The sequence below is a fragment of the Ctenopharyngodon idella genome, chromosome 10, assembly GCF_019924925.1.
Source record: "Ctenopharyngodon idella isolate HZGC_01 chromosome 10, HZGC01, whole genome shotgun sequence".
Lineage (NCBI taxonomy): Eukaryota > Metazoa > Chordata > Actinopteri > Cypriniformes > Xenocyprididae > Ctenopharyngodon > Ctenopharyngodon idella.
Window position 1 is genome coordinate 34579109 of NC_067229.1, and position 21680 is coordinate 34600788.

The 21680-nt window shown below is 36.5% G+C and overlaps 3 protein-coding genes across 5 annotated transcripts in view; 2 read left to right on the forward strand and 1 right to left on the reverse strand.

Annotated features, from left to right (window-relative positions):
- The window catches only part of LOC127519931 (killer cell lectin-like receptor subfamily F member 1), a 29449-nt gene extending 24828 nt beyond the window's left edge, over window positions 1-4621 (forward strand). Inside the window, exon 5 of the mRNA XM_051907569.1 lies at window positions 4413-4621. Coding sequence (XP_051763529.1) covers window positions 4413-4584 — 172 coding nt within the window. The 3' untranslated portion in view covers window positions 4585-4621. The remainder of the gene's footprint in view (window positions 1-4412) is intronic.
- The window catches only part of cadm2a (cell adhesion molecule 2a), a 477303-nt gene that overhangs the window by 236837 nt on the left and 218786 nt on the right, over window positions 1-21680 (reverse strand). The window lies entirely within an intron of this gene.
- Window positions 11071-15503, forward strand: LOC127519935 (hepatic lectin-like). The gene is made up of 5 exons (XM_051907576.1): window positions 11071-11318; window positions 11401-11706; window positions 11838-11965; window positions 13856-13962; window positions 14074-15503. Exons 1-5 carry the CDS (start codon window positions 11171-11173, stop codon window positions 14216-14218), a joined length of 834 nt encoding a protein of 277 aa, XP_051763536.1. The 5' UTR covers window positions 11071-11170; the 3' UTR covers window positions 14219-15503.

A 21680-nucleotide genomic window follows, 5' to 3' on the forward strand; every position in this document is an offset into this window, starting at 1 on the left:
GGTCCGATAACTTTCGTGGTCTGAGCCGACTCGCTGATATGATTCGCTCTGTGTTCTCGTGTCTCTGGGCCAGAGCAGACTGTGCTTGCGCTGCGGCGGTTCACGTTCTACTAACACGAAAACGACTTCATTCACGTCAATGGAAAGCATTTTTACACTGTATGAATTGTTCCCTAATCTCTATATAGTGCACTGTGTGCCATTCCCCATGTAGAGACTAGTAAATGTGTGAACAAATGACCGATTTCAGCTGCAGCTTCAGTGTCTGTTGACAGTGTAGGAGGGGGCGGGACTTCAGATTCTAGAGAGCATTTGATTGGACAGAAGATCTGATGGAAAGTGCGATGTGATGTCATGAAAATCCGTGATCCATTTTAGCGGAAGTGAGAGACTAAGTTGTGAATGCTTATATCTCCTAAATGCGAATTTTGTCATTGTTTTGGAACACACCAGCTCATTCATAACATTAAGGCTAACATACTAAAAGCTAAAAAACTTAAATTTTGATTTCAGGGGGACTTTAAGCACAAAAGGTCTGATCAACATGTAAATAGTCATTGTAACAACACAGAATGGGAAAACCGTTGTTGGTTGACTCCACTGAAGCTCACAACATGATGCTATTCATAAATCCATTGGAAGTCAGACACTCAGACACCAAGAGCAGTGATGGAAATAACAGCATTATAAATAAACGGCGTTACTGTGTTACTTTTTTCAGTAACAAGTAATCAAACGAATTACTGTTTCTCTCGTTACATCGTTACTGACAATAAAATGCAGCGTTACTATAATTGAGCTCACTGAAGCAGTTTTCATTCGAGTAGGCTCTCTCTCAGCCATGGGACCTGCAAAGTTTTTTTCTCTGGTGTGTGTGTGTGTTGGGGTAGGACACATAGGCTAAATGATGATGATTGGTGTGTGACTAGAGATGATAGACCTGCAAAGCATTTTGTTGTAAAGAAATAGTACAGGTTAGTCACAAGTACACAAATACAATTGTAAACTGATAATAATGTACAATGCTCTGTGCGTGTGTCTGTGTCAGAGCATGCGAGCGGAGTGCGAGCTCAAACCAGAATACCCTTTGTGACATGCTGGATCGAAAACATGTGAAATAAGTTATCTAGTCAACTAGTAGTTGTTCATTTAAGCCATTAGTTGACTAATCACATTTATATTAATTTAATTTCTTAAATACTGGAGAGAATAAACCATAATAATGAGCGTTTACGTAATATCTATAGGCTATCCATAGGCTATAGATAAAGGATAAATAAAGGATTTCAAGAACAAAACAAAAAAACTTCCTACCCCTACTTCTAGGAAGCATGGCGAAGGCAAACCCTCCCAAAGAAAAGTAATTTTCATGTTACTAATAAGTACTTTTTGTTGACACACACACACACACACACACACACACACACATATATATATATATATATATATATATATATATATATATGTATATCATCATGAAGGTCTCTAGAATAATCCAAACAAAACAAATCTTACCAGAGATCCATAGTTTTTTGTATACTTAAGTTCAAGCAGCAACTATAGTTGCTGGTGGGCAAATGACTTGTAAGTACATATATTATGGGGAAATGGGGTATACTGTGTTAAAGTGCCCCTATTATGGATTTTTGAAAATGACCTTTCATGTAGTGTGTAAGTAGCTCTAAGTGAATGAAAACTTAGTATGGGTTTTGGAGTTGCGTTAGTTGCCTGTGTGTAATCAAATACATCATTTTATTCTGGAGACTGAACTCGTGCTCTGCAGACACACTGGAGCGCACTCACCACCAACTGGACAGGGGTGGGAGTTACAGTTACAAGCTACATCAGCCTCAGTAATCTGTCAAAATGACAGACGGCCTTCATATTTTTTCCGTCACTGCTAAAAAAAATTTCGGTTAACGCGACCTCTGAGATATATATATATATATATATATATATATATATACACATACACACACCTCACACTACCGCCAGTGGCAACTCCATCACTGCGGTTGTCATGCCGACCGTCACAGCCCTAGCCATTTGTCTTTGCGTCATCACATCACGTCAGTCCCAGCTAGTAGGCTATATGGCATGTGAGGATGCTGCAGGTGGTGGATCATTTATAGTCTTTTCTCACAGCAGCTGGAGTAATTAAATTTATCATTTTGATGGTAAATTCTATGGTATGACAAATTAATGTTAGAGATTAGACTGTACAGAAATTGAAATCTACAGGTAACGCTAGGCTAATAGACACTAAATACACAAAGTCACGCAATGCTGATGTTGTTAACATTAACAATTTGAGAACAAAGTATAACAATAGTAATATTTTGCATGGTTTGATGTGATCCGAGCTAAGCGATCGTTACATTTAATCATCATTGGTAGCGTGATTTATTGTATTTAGCTTTGGTGGCAGACAGAGAAATAAAGCCTTCAGATGACACACAGCCCATATGCTGAAGATCAGTACAGTGAGTGATTAGTTCAAATTTCAGAATCATTTTTGAAAACATGATTATTTAACACAACACTACAAATTGCCTTCTTCATCTTTGCTGTGGTTTGAGCTGGCAAATGTTTAAGGCTCAAATCCTGCAACCCATCTCCTACCATCACCGTGACCTTTAGCGCAACCTAACCCCAAATTGCACACAACAGAAGTACAACAAGACACTTTAGATGAAAAATGGGGATGTGCAGAACTACATATTTTCATATCTAGTTGCAGGGTTGTCTGAACGATAATTCATCTAAACAAATGTACAATTATGGTGATAAGACACATTACAGATAGATAGATAGATAGATAGATAGATAGATAGATAGATAGATAGATAGATAGATAGATAGATAGATAGATAGATAGATAGATAGATAGATAGATAGATAGATAGGTAGGTAGATAGATAGATAGATAGATAGATAGATAGATAGATAGATAGATAGATAGAAAAAAAACATTGATCTGTATCCTTCACCAAAACATTTTTATATAAGCAGACAGGATATGACTGCTCAGTGCGGTCACAGTGGTGTAGGTAAAGTTCAGCTTCTAAAAGCATCAGTACACAGCAGCATCCACACGAGCAACTTACACAATGGACTCCAAAAGACCGAAAACCTTCAAGAGGACTCGCGTCAATAGTAGCACTGAGATACGAGAACTGGACAGAGAAGATGGTGAGGAGATGATCACTGATGCCAACAGAGACACAACGAACCGACATGATGTCAGGACAGAAACAGAGAACTCAGACACCCCAACCCATCGAACACTTCAACACTCAGGTACTAAGAATCATTTCATTATAGAAACATAACTAACATGCACATTTAAGTCAAATTAATGTTTAAGAAATATTTATCTTCATATCTGTAATTTACAGGAAGTGTTTGTGTGAAGATCAGAAGCTCCAGAGCAGCTGCAGTGTGTTTGGTGCTGCTGTGTGTTCTTCTGCTGACTGCAGTCATAGTGCTGGCCATCAAGCTCAGTAAAACGATTGATGAGTTTTACATCAAGTACAAAGACATCACAGAAGAGATAAATGGGTTAAATAACAGAAAATTAATCTTGGAAAATAATAATACAAATTTATCAGATTATAATAAAACCCTGATTACAGAAAAATGGACATTACAGGAAGAGACGGAAGAACTGAGGCAACAGATACATAATTTGGGTAAAAAAAAGATTCAGATTTGTGGTCAAATTTCTTTAGTCTATGCAGTTATTTGCTATACATCAGAAATTTTTAAAGCATGATGGAGTGTGATTGTGCTCTCAGTAACTTTCAGTGTACACAATCTATGAGTTTACTATCTGTTATAAGTTACAGACAGGTGACTGTAAATGGGGATTAAATGCTAAAATCTGAACTTGTTCTGTTAACAGCTGGATGGTCTTGCTATCGATCTAGTCTTTACTACATATCCAATAAGACGAAGAGCTGGACTAAGAGCAGACGATACTGTACAGAGAGAGGAGCAGATCTGATCACCATAAACAACAGAGAGGAACAAGTGAGTGCGTTGGATAGAGAGTTAGAGAGTGTGTGTGTGTGTGTGTGTGTGTGTGTGTGTGTGTGTGTGTGTGTGTGTGTAGCAGCTAAATGGGAGATGGTCAGATGAAATGTGTCTATAGTCTGTTTATGAAATAAATGTGCAACTGTTTGATCTGCTCAGGATTTTGTTAAGAACATATCTGGTGCTGCTGTAGTCTGGATTGGTCTGACTGACAGTGATGTGGAGGGCACATGGAAATGGGTTGATGGCAGCGCACTGACCTCTGGGTGAGAAATCACTGAACTAAACTAATTTATATGTAATAAACGATTCTCACAGTCAGCATCATATCACACAGAAAGCAGCACTGAACATCTAATGCTGATCTGTATTTTCAGGTTCTGGGCGTCTAAAGAGCCTAATGGAGGTACAAGAGAGAACTGTGTTGTGACTGTGGCTGTGCCTAAATTGCCAGAGTGGCCTGGTTTAGTAGGATGGCTGGATGAATCATGTAATAACGCTTATCAATGGATCTGTGAGAAGAATATTTCACAACTCATACTGCCATAGGAACATCACACATCTTTTTTGATGCAAGTTTAACAGTACAAAACTTCTGTAATAATTGATTATCATCTAAAGCAGTGTTTCTCAACCTTGCTCCCGGAGGACACCCACAACGGCACATAGGGCTGTGCAATTAATCGTATTTTCAATTTCAATTTCGATTTTGGCTTTCAATGATTATGAAAACAAGATAATCGAGGTAAAATTATTACTGTACCGCTGCCGCATTCCATCCAACGCAACTTTCTTTCTTTCACAGCAGTGCGCTTTCATTTCTCACTAACCAAAATGTAACATCCAAATCAGCCGAATAAGAGAGTGAAAAACTTAAAGCCCTGCTTATTTCATTTGTTTGTAATTAGTTTCTTTGTTCTTATTTTATTGTTGACTGTTTACTTGTCCTCTGTAGCTGTTTTGATGACTTTTTACATACATTAATTAACCTAGTATTTGTTTTTGCTATAGTACGGATAATTGTGAAATTTCATTGACATTTAAAATGACTCATATCATGAAATAAGATTTTGATCATATCACCCACCAATAATCGTGTTGAATAATCGTGATTTTAGTATTGATCAAAATAATCATGATTATGATTTTTGCCGTAATTGAGCAGCACTAATGGCACATTTTGAATGTTTCCTTTATCAGACACCCATTTCATGTCCTGGAGTTTCTTGTAATGAGTCAGGTGTGTTAGGGAGACATATATAATATTATAATATAATATAATATATTACACACACACACACACACACATACATATATAATTTACTAGCCAATGGCGATTCTATTGCCAAGGTGGTGTGTGGGTTGTTATAATGGGTTCTATATATATATATATATATATATATATATATATATATAGTTGTACTTGTATGTACTTTTAAGCTAGTTTATTCTACAAGTTCTACTGTAAATAATCATCTTTATTATTAAATCAATTGACAAAATAATCTGTCCCTATTATATTTTATTGTTGCATGTGTGCAGCTTCTCAACAGTTTTCTGCAGTTTTAATACGTATAGGCTAGAAGTACTACTCGACATTCATAATAAATCTGTTATACTTCCGATATCTCAATACCAGTGATGCCAAACACATCAGATCAAGAGTCTGCAGCCTCACACTAGGAACAACAGACTGATGTTAGCATTAGGCTAACGGCTAAATATTCACTTCCTAGACAACAAAGAGCATTTCCTATAATGTTGTTTAAGGACAAAGTAGAAATTTAGGGAATGTTCAGTCTTTATTTCCACAAAGACATGACCTGAAACCAGTTTATATCTCTTGATAATGCTAATATTGCACTTAGTGTGCTTTACAACAGCACCAGTCTGCTTTTAACTGATGGCTGCCTGACATGAGCATGCAAATATGCTGTGATATAGCAAAGACATCTTACGCCTGCTTTACACATACTCTGTATACAGTGCCCATGTCAACAGATTAGAGCGTTCACACAGCACGCAGATGCGGTCCAGCAGTGCGTTCCAGACGCGGTGCGTCTGCAGCAATGCATCGATCGTTTCCGCACCCAGTCTATTTTTGCTGTGCTGCACCGCGCTGAATTAAAGCGACAGCGCATTGTTCGCATTAAAATTAACATGGATTGACATGAAAATGTGGTTATTTCACCATAAATGCACATAATTTAAAGTCTACTTTATTTCACAGTCAACACATGGCTTTTTGCCTTGGGCAAAGTAAGGAAAACGACACCTACCTTGCACCTAAAATGACATATTTGGACAATGGGCGGCGCCATTTTGTTTGCGTTCTATGTCGGTGACGTCAAATGGTTGCACTCACTGAGCGACTGACACTGTCCTATTGCTATTTTTAACACAACACAACTCGGAATATAACATACGATGCCACATTGTGCAGCTTTTGGTTGTAATTTTCAGTCGATGAGCCACAAGAGAAGCAATGTAAGTCTTTACTGCTTTACTAGCGATAAGAGGAGAAAAGAATAGGAAGTTGTGCAGAATGTGGATGAATAAAACTTTCTAACTGCGTCTTTGTTCTCTTCACTTCAGCCCTGATGACTGAGGCTTTTTATCTGTATGTTGTGGTGCAACGGTAATCTAGTAACGCATACAGGTCTTAATATCCGCGGGGTTCCTTTTAAAACACGATCAGCCTTTTCAATTTGAGTCAGAGCACAAAATTAGTGAGGATGAAAACATCGAAGCTGTGCAATGTCTCTGTGGCTATTCGAACTACTGTTGTATGATTGACGTGTTAAAATCGTCTGATCACCTGAATGCATTACACACAGTTATACATGCTGAGAAGATGCTACTGTTTATGCGATATCTCACAGATATCTAGCTTTGAGGCAATCTGTCTCAATCGTGATGTGTTGCTTACTTTCGTCAGTCTCCACGACAGGCGCGGCATTTGGTTAAAGCATACACTTATATCCATCGCCAACTGTAAGCTCTTTCAGCTGTGGTCTTCTAAAAGCCTCAAAGGCACCAGGGCTAAAGTGAAGAGAACAAAGACGCAGATCTTTAGGAAGTTTTATTCATCCACATTCTGCACAACTTCCCATTCTTTTCTCCTCTTATCGCTAGGAAAGCAGTAAATACTTACATCGCTTTTCTTGTGGCTCATCGACTGAAAATTACAACCAAAAGCTGCACAATGTGGCATTGTATATTATATTCCGAGTTGCGTTGCGTTAAAAATAGCAATAGGACAGTGTCAGTCGCTCACCGAGTGCAACCATTTGACGTCACCGACATAGAATGCAAACAAAATGGTGCCGCTCATTGTCCAAATATGACATGGATTTTTTAAATAACGTAAATCTTTCATGGGTTTTCTACTACATATTTCAGTAAGAGACATCATTTACGTTATATTAAGCCATACAAGTCTTAACATCAGGGGTTCCCTTAAATATCACGGTTATCGTCAATACCGGTATATTGCGACACCCATAGTATAGTGTTATACACAAGGGTGTAACAATACATCGATATAGATTGATTAGGGGTGGAACGGTTCAGATTACTCATAGTTTTTATCATGGTTTTAGGGTCACGGTTTCGATAACTAACTACAAGAAACGGCACAAATAAATACCTGAAAAACCTGTAAAGCATCGTTTATTTTATTTGTATCTTAGCTCTCATGTATCTAACAGTAGCTTTCAGGTACAGAAATTGAATAAGTTAAACAAATATAAAATAACACTGCATATAAACTTCTTTGAATAATTCAATAAAGATGAAACATTATTGAAGTTACAAAAGCTATTCAGTCAAGAGTGATTTCTTCATCTTTTGTTGTTTGATTAACATTAAAACACATAGAGCAGGAATATTAGACTGCTTTCCCTTTAAGATATAATCAAAGATCCAGTACACTGATACAGATATGTTGTCTGTCTCGTTTTTCTCTGAAGACATAACCTACTATGTTTGTTAGGATACTCGCTAAGATGGGCATGTTGACATAATTTTTGTGTGAATTTGTCAGTTTAGGTGCAAGACTTGAAATAGAATTTGCGCAAGAGTATTTGCGTGCTGTGACGCAGCTCTCCATGCACGTGCTTCGGATGAGTACACACACACACACACACTTCTCCTCACAGCGGGCGCGAGTTCTCTTTCACGTCTTACAGATGAATGTTTAAATTAGCAAGGTTTAAATGAGTTCAGTTTAAACACAGATAGCAACGTGAGATGTTCAGGTCTCACCTGTGCTTGTGCGATATCAACACCCAGGTGATGACAGCGTAAATGACTGGACATAGAGCATCAGTGTCGCTGCATTTTTTAAAGTCAAATTTAAGGCTTTTTAAGACCTGAAGAAATAAAATTCATTTTAAAAATTGTAATTTCACAGTATTACTGTTTTACTGTATTTTAAATCAAATAAATGCAGCAGGTGGTGACTGGTGAGCATTAAAGCTTTCTTTCAAATACATTACAAATCTGACCCTAAACTTTTGAATGGTATGTTTGAGGTATCACTTACCAGTCACATGGTTCATAATGTCTAAAGATGTCCAACAATTTGTCACAGAGCCAACAATATTTAGTATACAATGTCTTGTTTATTAGAAATAAACTATAGCAGAGGTGAAATGCAGAAAAAAAAATAAAATAAAATATACTATACAGAATATAGAATATATACAGAAAATAATTTTAAGGCACAATATGGTTAATTTCCAGAGATAGGGATTTCAATGCCCCTCCATGAGTAAATTGGTACACATTTTCAATGGTTGCACATTTTTCTGAAGAACAAATAATGTTGAAACTAGAAATGTATCTCGTTTTTTTCTATCAACACAATTGAAAATTCCTGTCTGAGTGCCATAAATAGTATTTTTCCACAGTTTGTGTGCCTGTAATTCTAAAAGTATTAAAGATATCTCAATATCCATCTATATTCTCATTCCTAAGCTTTTCTTTTGTAATCTTCATTTTAAAGGCCCTACAATATGGTTCAATCCCATAGATATAATGTGGCTTCATGTTCAAATTTTTGAATTTTACCCATTTTACCCACTATATATATAGCTACACCAATGGATATTAAACATCAACCTCTATTAAAAACCATAATTAAAAAAAATGTCAGGAAGATAGGCCTACATAGATGGCATAAAATTTGAAAGCATAATAACTGAACATCTTTGAAATATCAGCCAATAAAGCTTTTTTATTTATTTATTTTTTTTTTTTTTTAAATAATGGCACTTAAAAGTTTAAACTAAATGTTGTTTCAACGTGTATGAATAAATGAAAATGCATATTTTTCAATTAAAGAGAAGTAGAGAACTGAGAATTAGCCTAGTATGGGCTGCTTTTGTGTTTCAATAATGAGGTCCAAGAATAGCCTAGGGCGTAACATGTTTTTTTCTCTATTTCACAACATTAGCAATAGTGAAAGACGACTTTCCTTTTTGATCATGTCTTCCCTCACGGAGAGTGCATGTTTTCTTGCATGGCTGAATGTTGTTAAAATGTTGGATTTGCCATTAGCGCGAGACCCGTGAAGTAGGAGCGACCAGCCGGCAGAAGGTCTTAAAGCCTTCTGCAAATGGCTATGTTCACAAATTTGTCTCAAAGGAATGATTAATTCTCAATTTAGAGCATATGCCTGAGAATACGAGACAAACTGCATTCCGTATGCCTTTCATACGGAACGCTTCATTGATGCCTTAACTACGGGACGATTCTGTATTATGCGGAACAGTTGGCAACCCTACATGTACCGATTAACCGTACAGTGATACTTTTAGGTTAAATTAATTACCTTACCTCCATTCATTCATTGAGAAATTGCCAGCAAAACCTTTACAAATCTATCAAAATCTCTCATCTACACATAAGATATATGATTAAAAGCCCAAACTTACATAAACGAGTTCACGTCTAAAGTTAACCTCTTATAGTAAAGGATATCCTTGAGATGCTAACGGACTTTTTCGAAGACACTAAACCATTTCTATAAAGCAAATATTCAACGAAAGCCAGTCATTTACATTAAAGAAAGTGTCAGGAATATTTGTATGTACTGTTTGTGTAATTTTAGGGACTAAACTTACCTGAAAGTAGTGAAAACAACAGTAAGAGACGGAGTTCGCTGCTTGTCAGTTAAGAGGTGCCACGCTGTTTCCATGGTAACTCCCTCCACCTCAGTTCAAACAAAGAACTCGAATGATCATGCGCACACTCATTGAAAACGTAGAAGTCACGCAGAATTTACATAAATGTAGATTTGAAACATTATATTACATACTGATGGAGTGAATTGATAATCAGATAAAATGTCCTGAAACTTGATAAACTAAGTGGATAGTAGGCCTGTGCTACATCAAACTATAAATAGAATAAGAATATGAAAGCAGTATTGAGATGTTTTAAGTCAGTTTATATATAATATAATATAATAGCTTTAGAAATGGTAAATGTGGTGTAGAAATAAAATTGCAAAAACAAAAAATGAAGGCCATGATGATCCGACTTGATTATAGCCCAAAAAACAACGTCGAAATGACGTCTGGTGCTGGATGGGATGTGGTGACATATTCACATGTGGTGACATGTTATTCACATGTGAACATATGTGGTGACATATTCATATGTGATGACTTATTCACATGTGATGACATATTCACATGTGAACATATGTGGTGACATGTGGTGACGTATTCACATGTGATGACTTATTCACATGTGAACATATGTGGCGACATGTCCACATGTTGTCCACATGTGATCACGTGAAATTATAAATTGGGTGCCCTTGTTCACCATACTAAATGCTATTTCTTAACTAATGTGTTTGTTATACAAAGATTGTAAATGCAGTGAAGGAGTGCATTTATATAAGAGCAACTTTTCATAATAATCTGTAGTAACGTACAAGAAAAGTTATTTGTCAGCACATTTTTTAGCATCCTAACAGGATATCACATGTTCTTGACCACAAGGGGTTTAAAATTGAAAGCTCAAATGCAGAAGTTCAGAACAGTGCAGACCATTTGAAGTAACAGCTTCTAATAATCTCACATTGAACTCCAGCAGACTGAATACGTCATCTTATGGCAAAATGAACATTCCTGGGAAACATAGGATGGACAGAGAAGATGAAAAAGAGATGAATATCTATGCTAATGCTGATCCTATAAACAGTTTTGATGTCAGGACAGAAACAGAAAACTCAGACACCAAGAGACACCAAACTCCTCAACACACAGGTACTGAGATTTATTTCATTATATCACACATATTTGAGTCACATGAGTAATTAGCATGTATCTTCATATCTATGGTGTACAGGAAGTGATAGTGTGAAGATCAGAAGCTCCAGAGCAGCTCTAGTGTGTTTGGTGCTGCTGTGTGTTCTTCTGCTGATCGCAGTCATAGTGCTGGGTGTCCAACTCTCTACAAACAACAGCACAAACTACACAGAAGAGAGAAATGAGCTACTAACCAACAATACCAACCTTACTGAGGAGAGAGATCAGTTACTAACCAGGAACATGCAATTGACAAAAGAGAGAGATGGATTATCATCAAATAACCAGGACCTGATTAAACAAAGGGACCAGTTAAATAAGGAGAAAACTGAACTATCGAAAATGGGTAATCACGAACTGCAAACTAAAAAGAACAAGTTTTGTTTTACAGAATACATATAGGAATTATTTAGAAATGAGTTTGGATCAGTGTGATTAAAATAAAGAGCTAATAGCTGAAACTGCTTGTGTTTACAGATGGATGGATTTATTATCAATCCAGTTTTTACTTCATTTCCTCTGAGAGCAAGAGCTGGACTGAGAGCAGAAGATACTGTACAGAGAGAGGAGCAGATCTGATCATCATAAACAACACAGAGGAACAAGTGAGTGGAACTAATTTTCTAACTATAGATCAGTGTTTCCCAACCTTTTTCTTGCCACAGCACAGTTTTGATAAGTAAAAAAATCCCACGGCACACCAGCAATAAAAATAACTAAACTACACAAACATGCATTGCTTCAAATGGCATGCATAGACCTATGAAAAACTGGATATTATATTAAAATAAGTACTCCCATTTAATGTGAAACTTGAGCCTAAGTCAGGTATGAACACAATAATGTCATATAGGTAGCAATAAGATGATGATGATAAAACAACAAATTTACACATCGCTGTGTCATTATAATGTTAACATTTTATGAAAATCAAGCTCAAATGGAGTTACGAGTTTTTTTATCTCCAAACTGCGTGCAACAGATAAAGGCAGGGCGAACTTATAAGGCTTGACTGACAGTTTGAAGAGTTACGAGGTTTAGTCACAAGTTCTTTTAATTGGCTTTCATTGGTTACATATTTGTAAAACCCACATACAGGCATAAAGGGTGACCAATACAGTGCTTCAGCGGGCCGCCCAGGTATATAAACGGCTGCCCAAGTATATTTGGTGACACATTTTTGCTTTTATTATTTTTGATCGCGTTCTCCATGAAGACGAGGAAGTTTCAGCAAAGGATAAATGGATTTCCAGCCCTTGCATTAGCTCTACTAGGTATATTTATGGAGATGAGAAATAAAAAAACCCTACCCTGTACAGCTATGATCAGCTGTTCGTCCATCTTGGCTGAGGTTTCAATCTTTGCATTTATTTGCATTAATTATTTAACATTGCATTTATAAGAGCAGTTCCAGATCCAAATCCAGATAAATGAATGGATCTCTATGGGCCTCTGCTGGATGTATATGGCAATTACACCTTTTTCTAAAACTGAATTTCAGATTTTTCTCTAAACAGCACTTGGAATTCTGCTCCTAACACCCAGATTAATATCCAAAAACAACTCATATTTATTTTTGATCATCATGAAAGTTTTTTTTTTTTTTTTTCCCTAAAAATGTAGTATTTCATATGCATGCTAATGGTGTAGTTGAGGAATTTTGCATTAAATATATAAAAAGTACTTCATATCCCCCAAAACACAGCATAATCTGAATTTCAATAATTACAAATATTGTTAAAAGTCACATTATTTGTTGTTTGTCACATGTAGTAGACCATTTTTGTGCCGTGGGTAATAGGAGGATTTTCCACCCGGTTACCACTGCAAGTATATTTCAAACCTGTAGGAAGCACTGCAATAGCACTGATTTTTTTTTTTTTTTTTTAATAACATAAAACAAAAATGAAGAAATATAGAGATACAAGGTTTCTGCCTGACAGTGATGATATATTCTTATTTGTAGGATTTACTTTAATGTTTGGGGGGCATTTGATAATTTTCCATGGCTCAGTGGTTGGGAAACACTGCTATAGATGATAGTATCAGGGATATTTGGTTATGTTTGTTCTCAGTTTGACTTTTCACTATTCGTTCTCATTTCACTATTCATTCGTTCCCATGTTCTTTTGTTTCAGTTTTCCGCTCATTGTTTGTCGTCCTGTACTATATGGTTTCTCATTCATTTCAGCTGTGTTCACCCCATTACCATCAGTATTTATGTCATTCTGTTTCAGTTCTATGTTATGTTAGCTCTTGTGTTTCTTCTGTTCCCTGCAAGTATCTTTGAGCTTATTTAAGCACATTTATCTATTTCGTAATCTTTGTGTTCCTGTCCTCAACTCTTGGCGACAGATACTCTATAGGAAGAAAACTGTTATTACTCTTTGTTATTACTATCTTCTTTTATTATGGTTTAATGTTTTACTGTTTCATGAAAAGGGTCTATTGTTAATTCTCTTTAAGACATAAATGTGTAACTTTCATTTTCTCAGGATTTTATTATGAAAATGTCATGTAGTAAGGCTGCCTGGATTGGTCTGACTGACAGTGATGTGGAGGGCACATGGAAATGGGTTGATGGCAGCACATTGACCTCTGGGTGAGAAATCACTGAACTGAACTAATTATTATATAATAAATGATTCTTACAGTCAGTATCATATCACACAGAAAGCAGCACTGAACATCTAATGCTGATCTGTTGATGCAGGTTCTGGGCATCTGGTGAGCCTAATAGCTACAAAGGAAAAGATGAAGACTGTGCTTTATCTCATTCATCAGGATGGGCTGATTTTCCATGCAATGATCATTTTTTGATTATCTGTGAGAAGAAAATTTTTAATTCAGTCAATTAAGTCAGGTTTATGTCAAAAAACACATAGAGTTTACTACTAAGTTATTTTTTTTAATTTTTTTTTTAATTTAGAATTGCAACTGTCGGAAAACAGTTGTGGTTGTGATTAGGGGTGTGCAATATCATGATTTTTGACCGTGAATGATTAAAATGTCCCCATGATCAGCTTTTAAAGAAATATTGTATCCTGCTATAGTGCACCTCCATCCTATCATACTGTAAAACGCGAAGTACATTCACGTCACATTAACGCAGAGGTAGGATAATGCTCAAGTGACATTGCAGTTATTCACAGTCATGAAAGTTTATTATTTGCATGCATTTTAAAGCCTTGCTGCCGCTTGTCATTAATGTTAATAAAAAACAACAACAACAAAAGACAGAGTAAATTATTTAGTGCTCTTCACTGAATAACTTCAGTAGCTTTAATAAGAATTAGAAGAAAAAATGTATCATAATCAAAAAAATAAAAAAAATGCTAAGTTTACCATCTACCCTTTAAGTACAATAATAAAAATCAATAATCATTTAGTGCTTAGCATTCACACACAAAGACTGAACTGGTAGGTAAATAAATAAATCCCAAAAAAATATCCTCATATAAATGTGAATGATGACTGAGCTTAGCAGAGAGCAGTATATTGAGATTTTTATGATGAGCTGACTGTTGACTACTGAGAATGGTGTTAATGAACTTCCATCTGTTGTGCATTATGCAAAATAGCTGTCATGGCACTATAAAATCAGACGACTTCCTGTAGATGTTTGTTTTAACTGGCGGGAAAAAAAGGCTGACAAACTGATGAAAACGACCAATTGATTGAAAATTGCTGAACATTCATAAAATAATATTTCACCAAAAACAACACTTCTGTCATCGTTTACTTGGAATTTCTCATTTTTGGTGAACTGTTCCTTTAAGTGTAAGCTAAAATAAACTATCCTCTCATCTCCTGACTTCCTTTAGCTATGAAGGTCTTTTAAAGAGGCAAGTGTTTAGATGAGACTCTCTCTCCTGATTTGAGACATACTACATGATATTTTGAAGGTCATGGTTTTGTATGTGACTTGGCCTTTAACCAGTCTACAGACGGCTGGTGTCTCATAGCAACTGCAGGTGATACAATGTTTCTTACATTATAAGTCTGTTCTGAGGTCTTAAGCTTTAAGTTCTGGAAATTAAAACAGACTAAAATGTATCATAATCAATTTCAGGCAACTGTTTAAAAAACTGTTTAATACATGTATGCATTAAAAACACCTTAAGAAAGCCTGCAGTCACCAGACCAGAAGTGTGTGTGTGTTCATTGTGTGTGACACGCGTAATGAAAAATGTGCTCATATTATCTCTGAAGCCATTTGAAACTCATCTAGTCAACTCAATGGGGAAATATGTGGTGAACACACACATTTAATGCCAATACCCAATCAAGTCTAAAGGTAATAGAAACCAGCCACGAGTATTCGGGACCATGTAAATGCCCTCTGAGGCCCTCACCTCTCTGCTTCATCGATTTACAACCTTTTCCAGGCCTTCAGCAACCTTTATTGATTTCCCACTTTGTTACAATTATTGGGTATTTGTCCTGTACTTGAACTGAGAGACATTCAAGAGAGAAGTGTTCATAGATGAGTTTTGGGACAAAATAAATTTAGAAATGGTACTAAAGATGGAGTTGAAATGAATACACCAATAACTTCTGAGCTTTAGTTATGAATATTAATTACATGACAAGACACTCAGCCACTTGTATGTACATGCTAGCCATAGCAGCATCACTGCTTACATTTACAGAAAGAAACAATAAAAAGTCAACAAAATTAATTACATTTTTTCTTTAAAATTTGCTAATAAATTTTTGCTTTCAACTTGTTCTAGAAGAAAAATATGATGCAAAAAATAATAGTAAATAAATAAATAAGACCTCTTTAAATACATTAAAATTAAATATATTTAATTTTAAATTAAACAATATCAAAAATGCTGTTCTTTAAAAAAGTAAATAAAATAAAAAAATAAATTGCTGAAAAAAAATGGAAACATTGAAATTTAACTTAAAAAAAAAACTTTGCTTCAAAAACATTCTTTAAAAAATGGTGTTAAAAACAATAGGGAAAAATAAATACATAAAAAAAACAAAACAAAACAAAACAACTTTCTAAAACTTTCTATAACAATAATATGTTGCTAAAAATAATTTAGCATACTTTAAAAATGCTTCAGAAACAAGCAAACAAATAAATAAAATTAATTAATTAAGTAAATAAAATAGATTTTTGCCTTAGGGTAAGGGATAATATCACCAGTGCAAGTCAAAATCTGAGCTGCTAGCATGTTTGGCGAGGCTGTTCAAAAAAAAAAAAAAAAAAATTATATTGTGATTTTCAAGCCCTGACAAGGTCACAGCAATCAGCATGTACGTTCCTCCAGCGTTCCGCGTAATCGTCTTAACCTGAAACAATTTCCGACAATAACATGCGACCATAAGCCAACACTATTAGAGATAATGAGACATTTATTCAAATGTGATTGCATGACTCTCCAACCTAATCTGGGTTAAATACAAACATGCATTAAAAGGCCCTGCAGTGGCTTTGTTTGAACGAGATTGTGACTGTGGTGACAGAGTGTGTTGGGTTAATTACGGCCGTCGTCCACTATTAGCGGTGACGAGGCCACATTCCACCGGTCTGTTCTGATAACTTTTGGCCGTCTGTGTAATAAATTGCAATTCAGTGCAGAGAGGAAGCTGTGTATCAAAAACAATTAGACTCGATCAGACTGACTCATAATCACCCTAATTATCTGTATTTGCATCCTGATTAAATATTTATCTGCTATGATAAGATGCCACACTGCATTTATTTGAGATGGACTGCAGCGTGCGGTTTAAGACAGATGGAAGATGGTGAGATAAAGAGACAAATAAAGGAATATCAGGAGGATACAAATGACCCCGCAAGTCCGGGGCAGTTTTCCGAGGCCTCTCGAGCCCTCGTTGACAATTACTGACAACTAAATCACAGCCTGACAACAGGAAATCCTCTTACCAGATCATTCCACGTAACACCTCATGATTTGAGACGGCCTGGTCACTTTGTGTCATTCAGTAACTGTCAAGTTCAGATCAAGCAGCCACGGAAATTGCTAGGGGAAAACGGGTACGGACAGAAAAAAAAGAGGAGAAACCTGATTCCATCAGAAAGAGGAGAGATAAATGGATTCTATGTAAAGGTTGTTGAGAGTGAAGCAAGAGAGACACGCAGATAAACAGCAGCACGCGTGTGAGACAGACAGAGAGAGAAACAGGAAACGCCTCTCAACTCTGTGATTTAACAGTCCGGAGAGCTGTGCCCGGCAGCAGACGGGGAAACAGTTGGCATGCCTCTCATTACGGTGTCATGCCAGTGTCCCTCTCTCTCTCTTTGCCACCTGTCCAGCATACCTAATGCCACCCTGGCACTCTGCCACCTCCTTTGGCTGACATCATCAAAGCGAGCGAAGGTGGGGCGTCACCCCAGACTGGCAGCAAAGAGATAGGAAGTTGTCTACTGCCATATGTTTTTGCCCTTCCAAACCACAGGTCATTACTGCCACTTTTTTTTTAATTATTTAAGTTTAATTAACCCGTCTATGTGGTCCCTCTTATGGGCCAAGAGCTTGATCCTGACAGAAGCTGAGGGTCTTTAGAAGTGCTAAGCGTTTGTGAGATCACAGAAAAGCAGTCTGTAATCACATCGCCTCCACAGAATGCTCAACACCATGTCTGACAAAACTGTTGGACGGCATCAAATCCCAACAGCTTGACATGGAGACAGTACCTTCTTCACAACGTGCTATTATAATTAATGTTGGGAATGGAGAACCAACTGATTTTCATGACATACTGTACAGCAAATGATTCACATGCAAGAGTCTTACGAGCAATTATTTTATTGTGAATCAAAAACATATTTCCCAAGTTAATGGTTCTTATGAGTTATTCTTCTTAGTGAATCAAAAACATATAAGAAGTCTGATTCTTATGAGCATTTGCTTTTAATGAATCAAAAAAAAAAAAAAAACATTGAGTTTGAGCAGTGAAGTCTGATTCCTGAGCTAATGACTCTCACAAATGGTTCTTTTGAGTGAATCTTGAACATACAGCACATCCAGTGAAGTCTGATTTTCAAGCTAATTGGCTGATTCTTTTTAGTGAATCAAAAAGTTTGATTCCTGAGTTAAAGACTCTTACAAATGTCTCTTTTTTCATAAACATTCAGAACAACCAGTGAAGTCTGATTCTCAAGCTAATAGGCTTGTTCGAGATGCATTGGCGCTGCTCGGACCGATCGCCGTATGACATCAAAGTACTGAGAGAGTGATTGGAGAGCAAATGACTCCTTATGCTTTTGAATCGCTCTCGAGGTACTTTGGTGTCATACGCCGAACGGTCTGCGCAGCGCCGATGCATCTCAAACAAGCCTAATGGCTGTTAAGTGTTGACTCTTTTTAGTGAATCAAAAACATACCTACATGAAGTCTGACTCCTGAGTGAATGCCTGTTATGAGCAGTTCTTTTTAATAGCTAAATTAGAAACATACAATAAGTCTGATTCCCAAAGGGAGTTACTTCATTTTAGTTCATCAAAAACATACAGGAAGTCTGATTCCTGAATGAAAAGTGGTTGCTTTTAGTGAAGTCTGATTCCTGAGCTAATGACTCTTATGAGTCGGTTCTTTTTAGAGAATCAAAAACATACAGGAAATCTGATTTACTAACAAATGGTTCTTTTTTAGTGAATCATAAATATTCAGCACAGCCAGTGAAATATGATTCTGGAGCTAATGGCTCTCACAAGCCAGTGAAGCCACTTTTAGTGATTCAAATAAAATACAGCTCAACCAGTGAAGTCAAATTCCCAAGCAAAATGGTCCATCCAGCATGAGCAGTTAAGTCCGATTCCCAAGCAAATGAGCTTGGCTGGTAATGGTGTATGTTTTTATTTTGCTAAAAATCAAAAACACAGCACAACCAGTATAGTCTGATTCCGAACAAGTGACTCATATTAGTGATTTTTTTTTTTTTTTAATTCCCTTCCCTACAGAAAATATAATTCATGGAAAAAGCTACAGATGCTGTCAAGAAAGGACAAGATTCAGGCAGTCAACAGCAGGAGCTTGTAATCTAACACTAGCACAACCTTTTAATAACCTTCCCACAATCAATATGCACATTAGTACTCCTGTATAATTCAATACGAATATAATTCAATACGTTCCTTGCGCTAAAAAGCCTCCTTGGCTAAATTAAGAACAATATGAAACCATATCATACATTTCAGTTCTTAAATTTCACCCCCCTATGGATATTCACATCCAAGCGTCCATGTAATTAGAAACATTCTTTGTTTGAACTTTCTGCCATGACCTTTTGATGGCCCTGTAAACAAATGAACAAGCATTCCCTCCCCTTCACTATTCCCTAGCAGCAAGGCCTCATGGGTAATGTAGTCCATACTTGTAATACTGAAGAGCCTGTCTTCTCAGGTACTTTTTTTTTTGTTCTTCATTCTCTACAATATTCTGTAAGGCGACGCTGTCCTAAATGCAATTACAGTACACAGCAGAGCGGAGCGGAGAGTGTCCGCGGGGATCGCTGGTAAACAGGATGCAGTCAGGGGGTGCAGGAGTTCTGCTGCTACCTAATTTAATTGGCGCGGCTACTCAGCTAGCCCCAGGTGACTGCTACATGGAATCTTTATAAAGAATACGTTTAAATCACCCTAGGCTATACTGTTGCATCTTTTTTTCTCAAGACCCCTTCGTGCTGACTTTTTTTATTGCTTTCGCTCCGTCCCAGGGAGGAACTGTCGTCGCCATGATGAGTTTATAAGGAAGATATTAAGAGTGTAAACAGTGATGGTACCGCTGAGATGAAAAATAAAGAAGAGAAATGGTTTGTAAGGGAGAGAATCCATGACAAAGAAAGAGAGGATACCGAATCCAAAGCTTGCTGTTATTTCTTTCTTGTAAAAATGATTCCACCAAAGAAGCTTCAAAATCTACATGAAGAAGAATTTAAGTGTTGATCACTCAAAATTATGAAGGATAAAACTGAAGTTGGGGGAACAATCATATACCATTGCTTATGATGATTTAAGTTTGTATACACAATTCCTGGGATTTTATGGGGACATATGATAGCTGCTTTTAGGAATTTTATAGGTTTGAGCACTTTAGAGAATTGCTGATGTTGTTTTGTTGCAGTCAGGGTTTGTGTGATTAGCATTTCCCTCTGGCAAACTTGTTCCCTGTTGAATTCAAGCTATTTCTCGACATACAAATATCTTACAAGTGCAGTTTATGTGCACAGACAAAAAAAAAAAAAAAAGCAGCATATTTTGATGTAATAACAATAATAAACAAACAAACAAACTCGCTCTACCATTCAAAAGTTTGGGTTCAGTAAGAAGAATACTTTTATTCAGCACAGACATTTTTTGATTAAAAGTGACAGAAAAGACATTTCTGAAGGATCATGTGACACTGAAGACAGGAATAAAATACATTTTAAAGAATATATTAAAATAGAAGACAGTTATTTCAAATTGTAATAATATTTCACAATGTTACTGTTTTTACTTTATTTTTGATCAAATAAATGCAGGCAGCCTTGTTGAGAATTTTTTTTTTTTTTTTTTTTAAATCACCAAACTTTTGAATGGTATACACACAATCCTAAACATTGGTTTGGTTCACATATTTCCACACACAAAGAGCTTTGTGCACTTTTTACTACACAATTTCTGAGATCCGAATGATTCATCTTCAGCAACCAACGCAAGTCCTGCTTTTCGGATCACACCCACAGCTTTGGAGAAACCTTCATGCTCATTTTATCAATTCTAGATGCCATCTAAACACAAGAGCTGCTTGATTGGAAAGTTGGAAGGAAGGAAGGAAGGAAGGAAGGAAGGAAGGAAGAGGGAGGGAGGGAGGGAGAGAAAAAGAAAGAAAGAAAGAAAGAAAGAAAGAAAGAAAGAAAGAAAGAAAGAAAGAAAGAAAGAAAGAACGGAATGACGGAAGAAAGGATGGACAACAATCAGCTAGCTAGACCAATTAGCAGTGCCAAATGTGTCCACTGATAAAATCATATCCTCCAAACCACTGACACCAACTCATTTCCTCATCTACCAAGTCACATTCTTCACCAACTACTTGCATCAATTCATCACACAAAACTCATTTGTTTAAATTTTAGAAAACTTTAGAAAAAAAAGAACAAAATCTCACACATGCGTTAATCTTTCTGACAATGAGAATCAAACCCTGGAAATAATCAGGCTGTATTCTGAGCAGGCTCATTAGCTGATTCTCTGATACGTCTAAACGAAGCGCCGGATGATCCGTTCACGTCTCATCTCGAGGCAGTGTCGGCCGTCACACAGTCGTGAGCCCACACTCATCGCTGGATCATTCC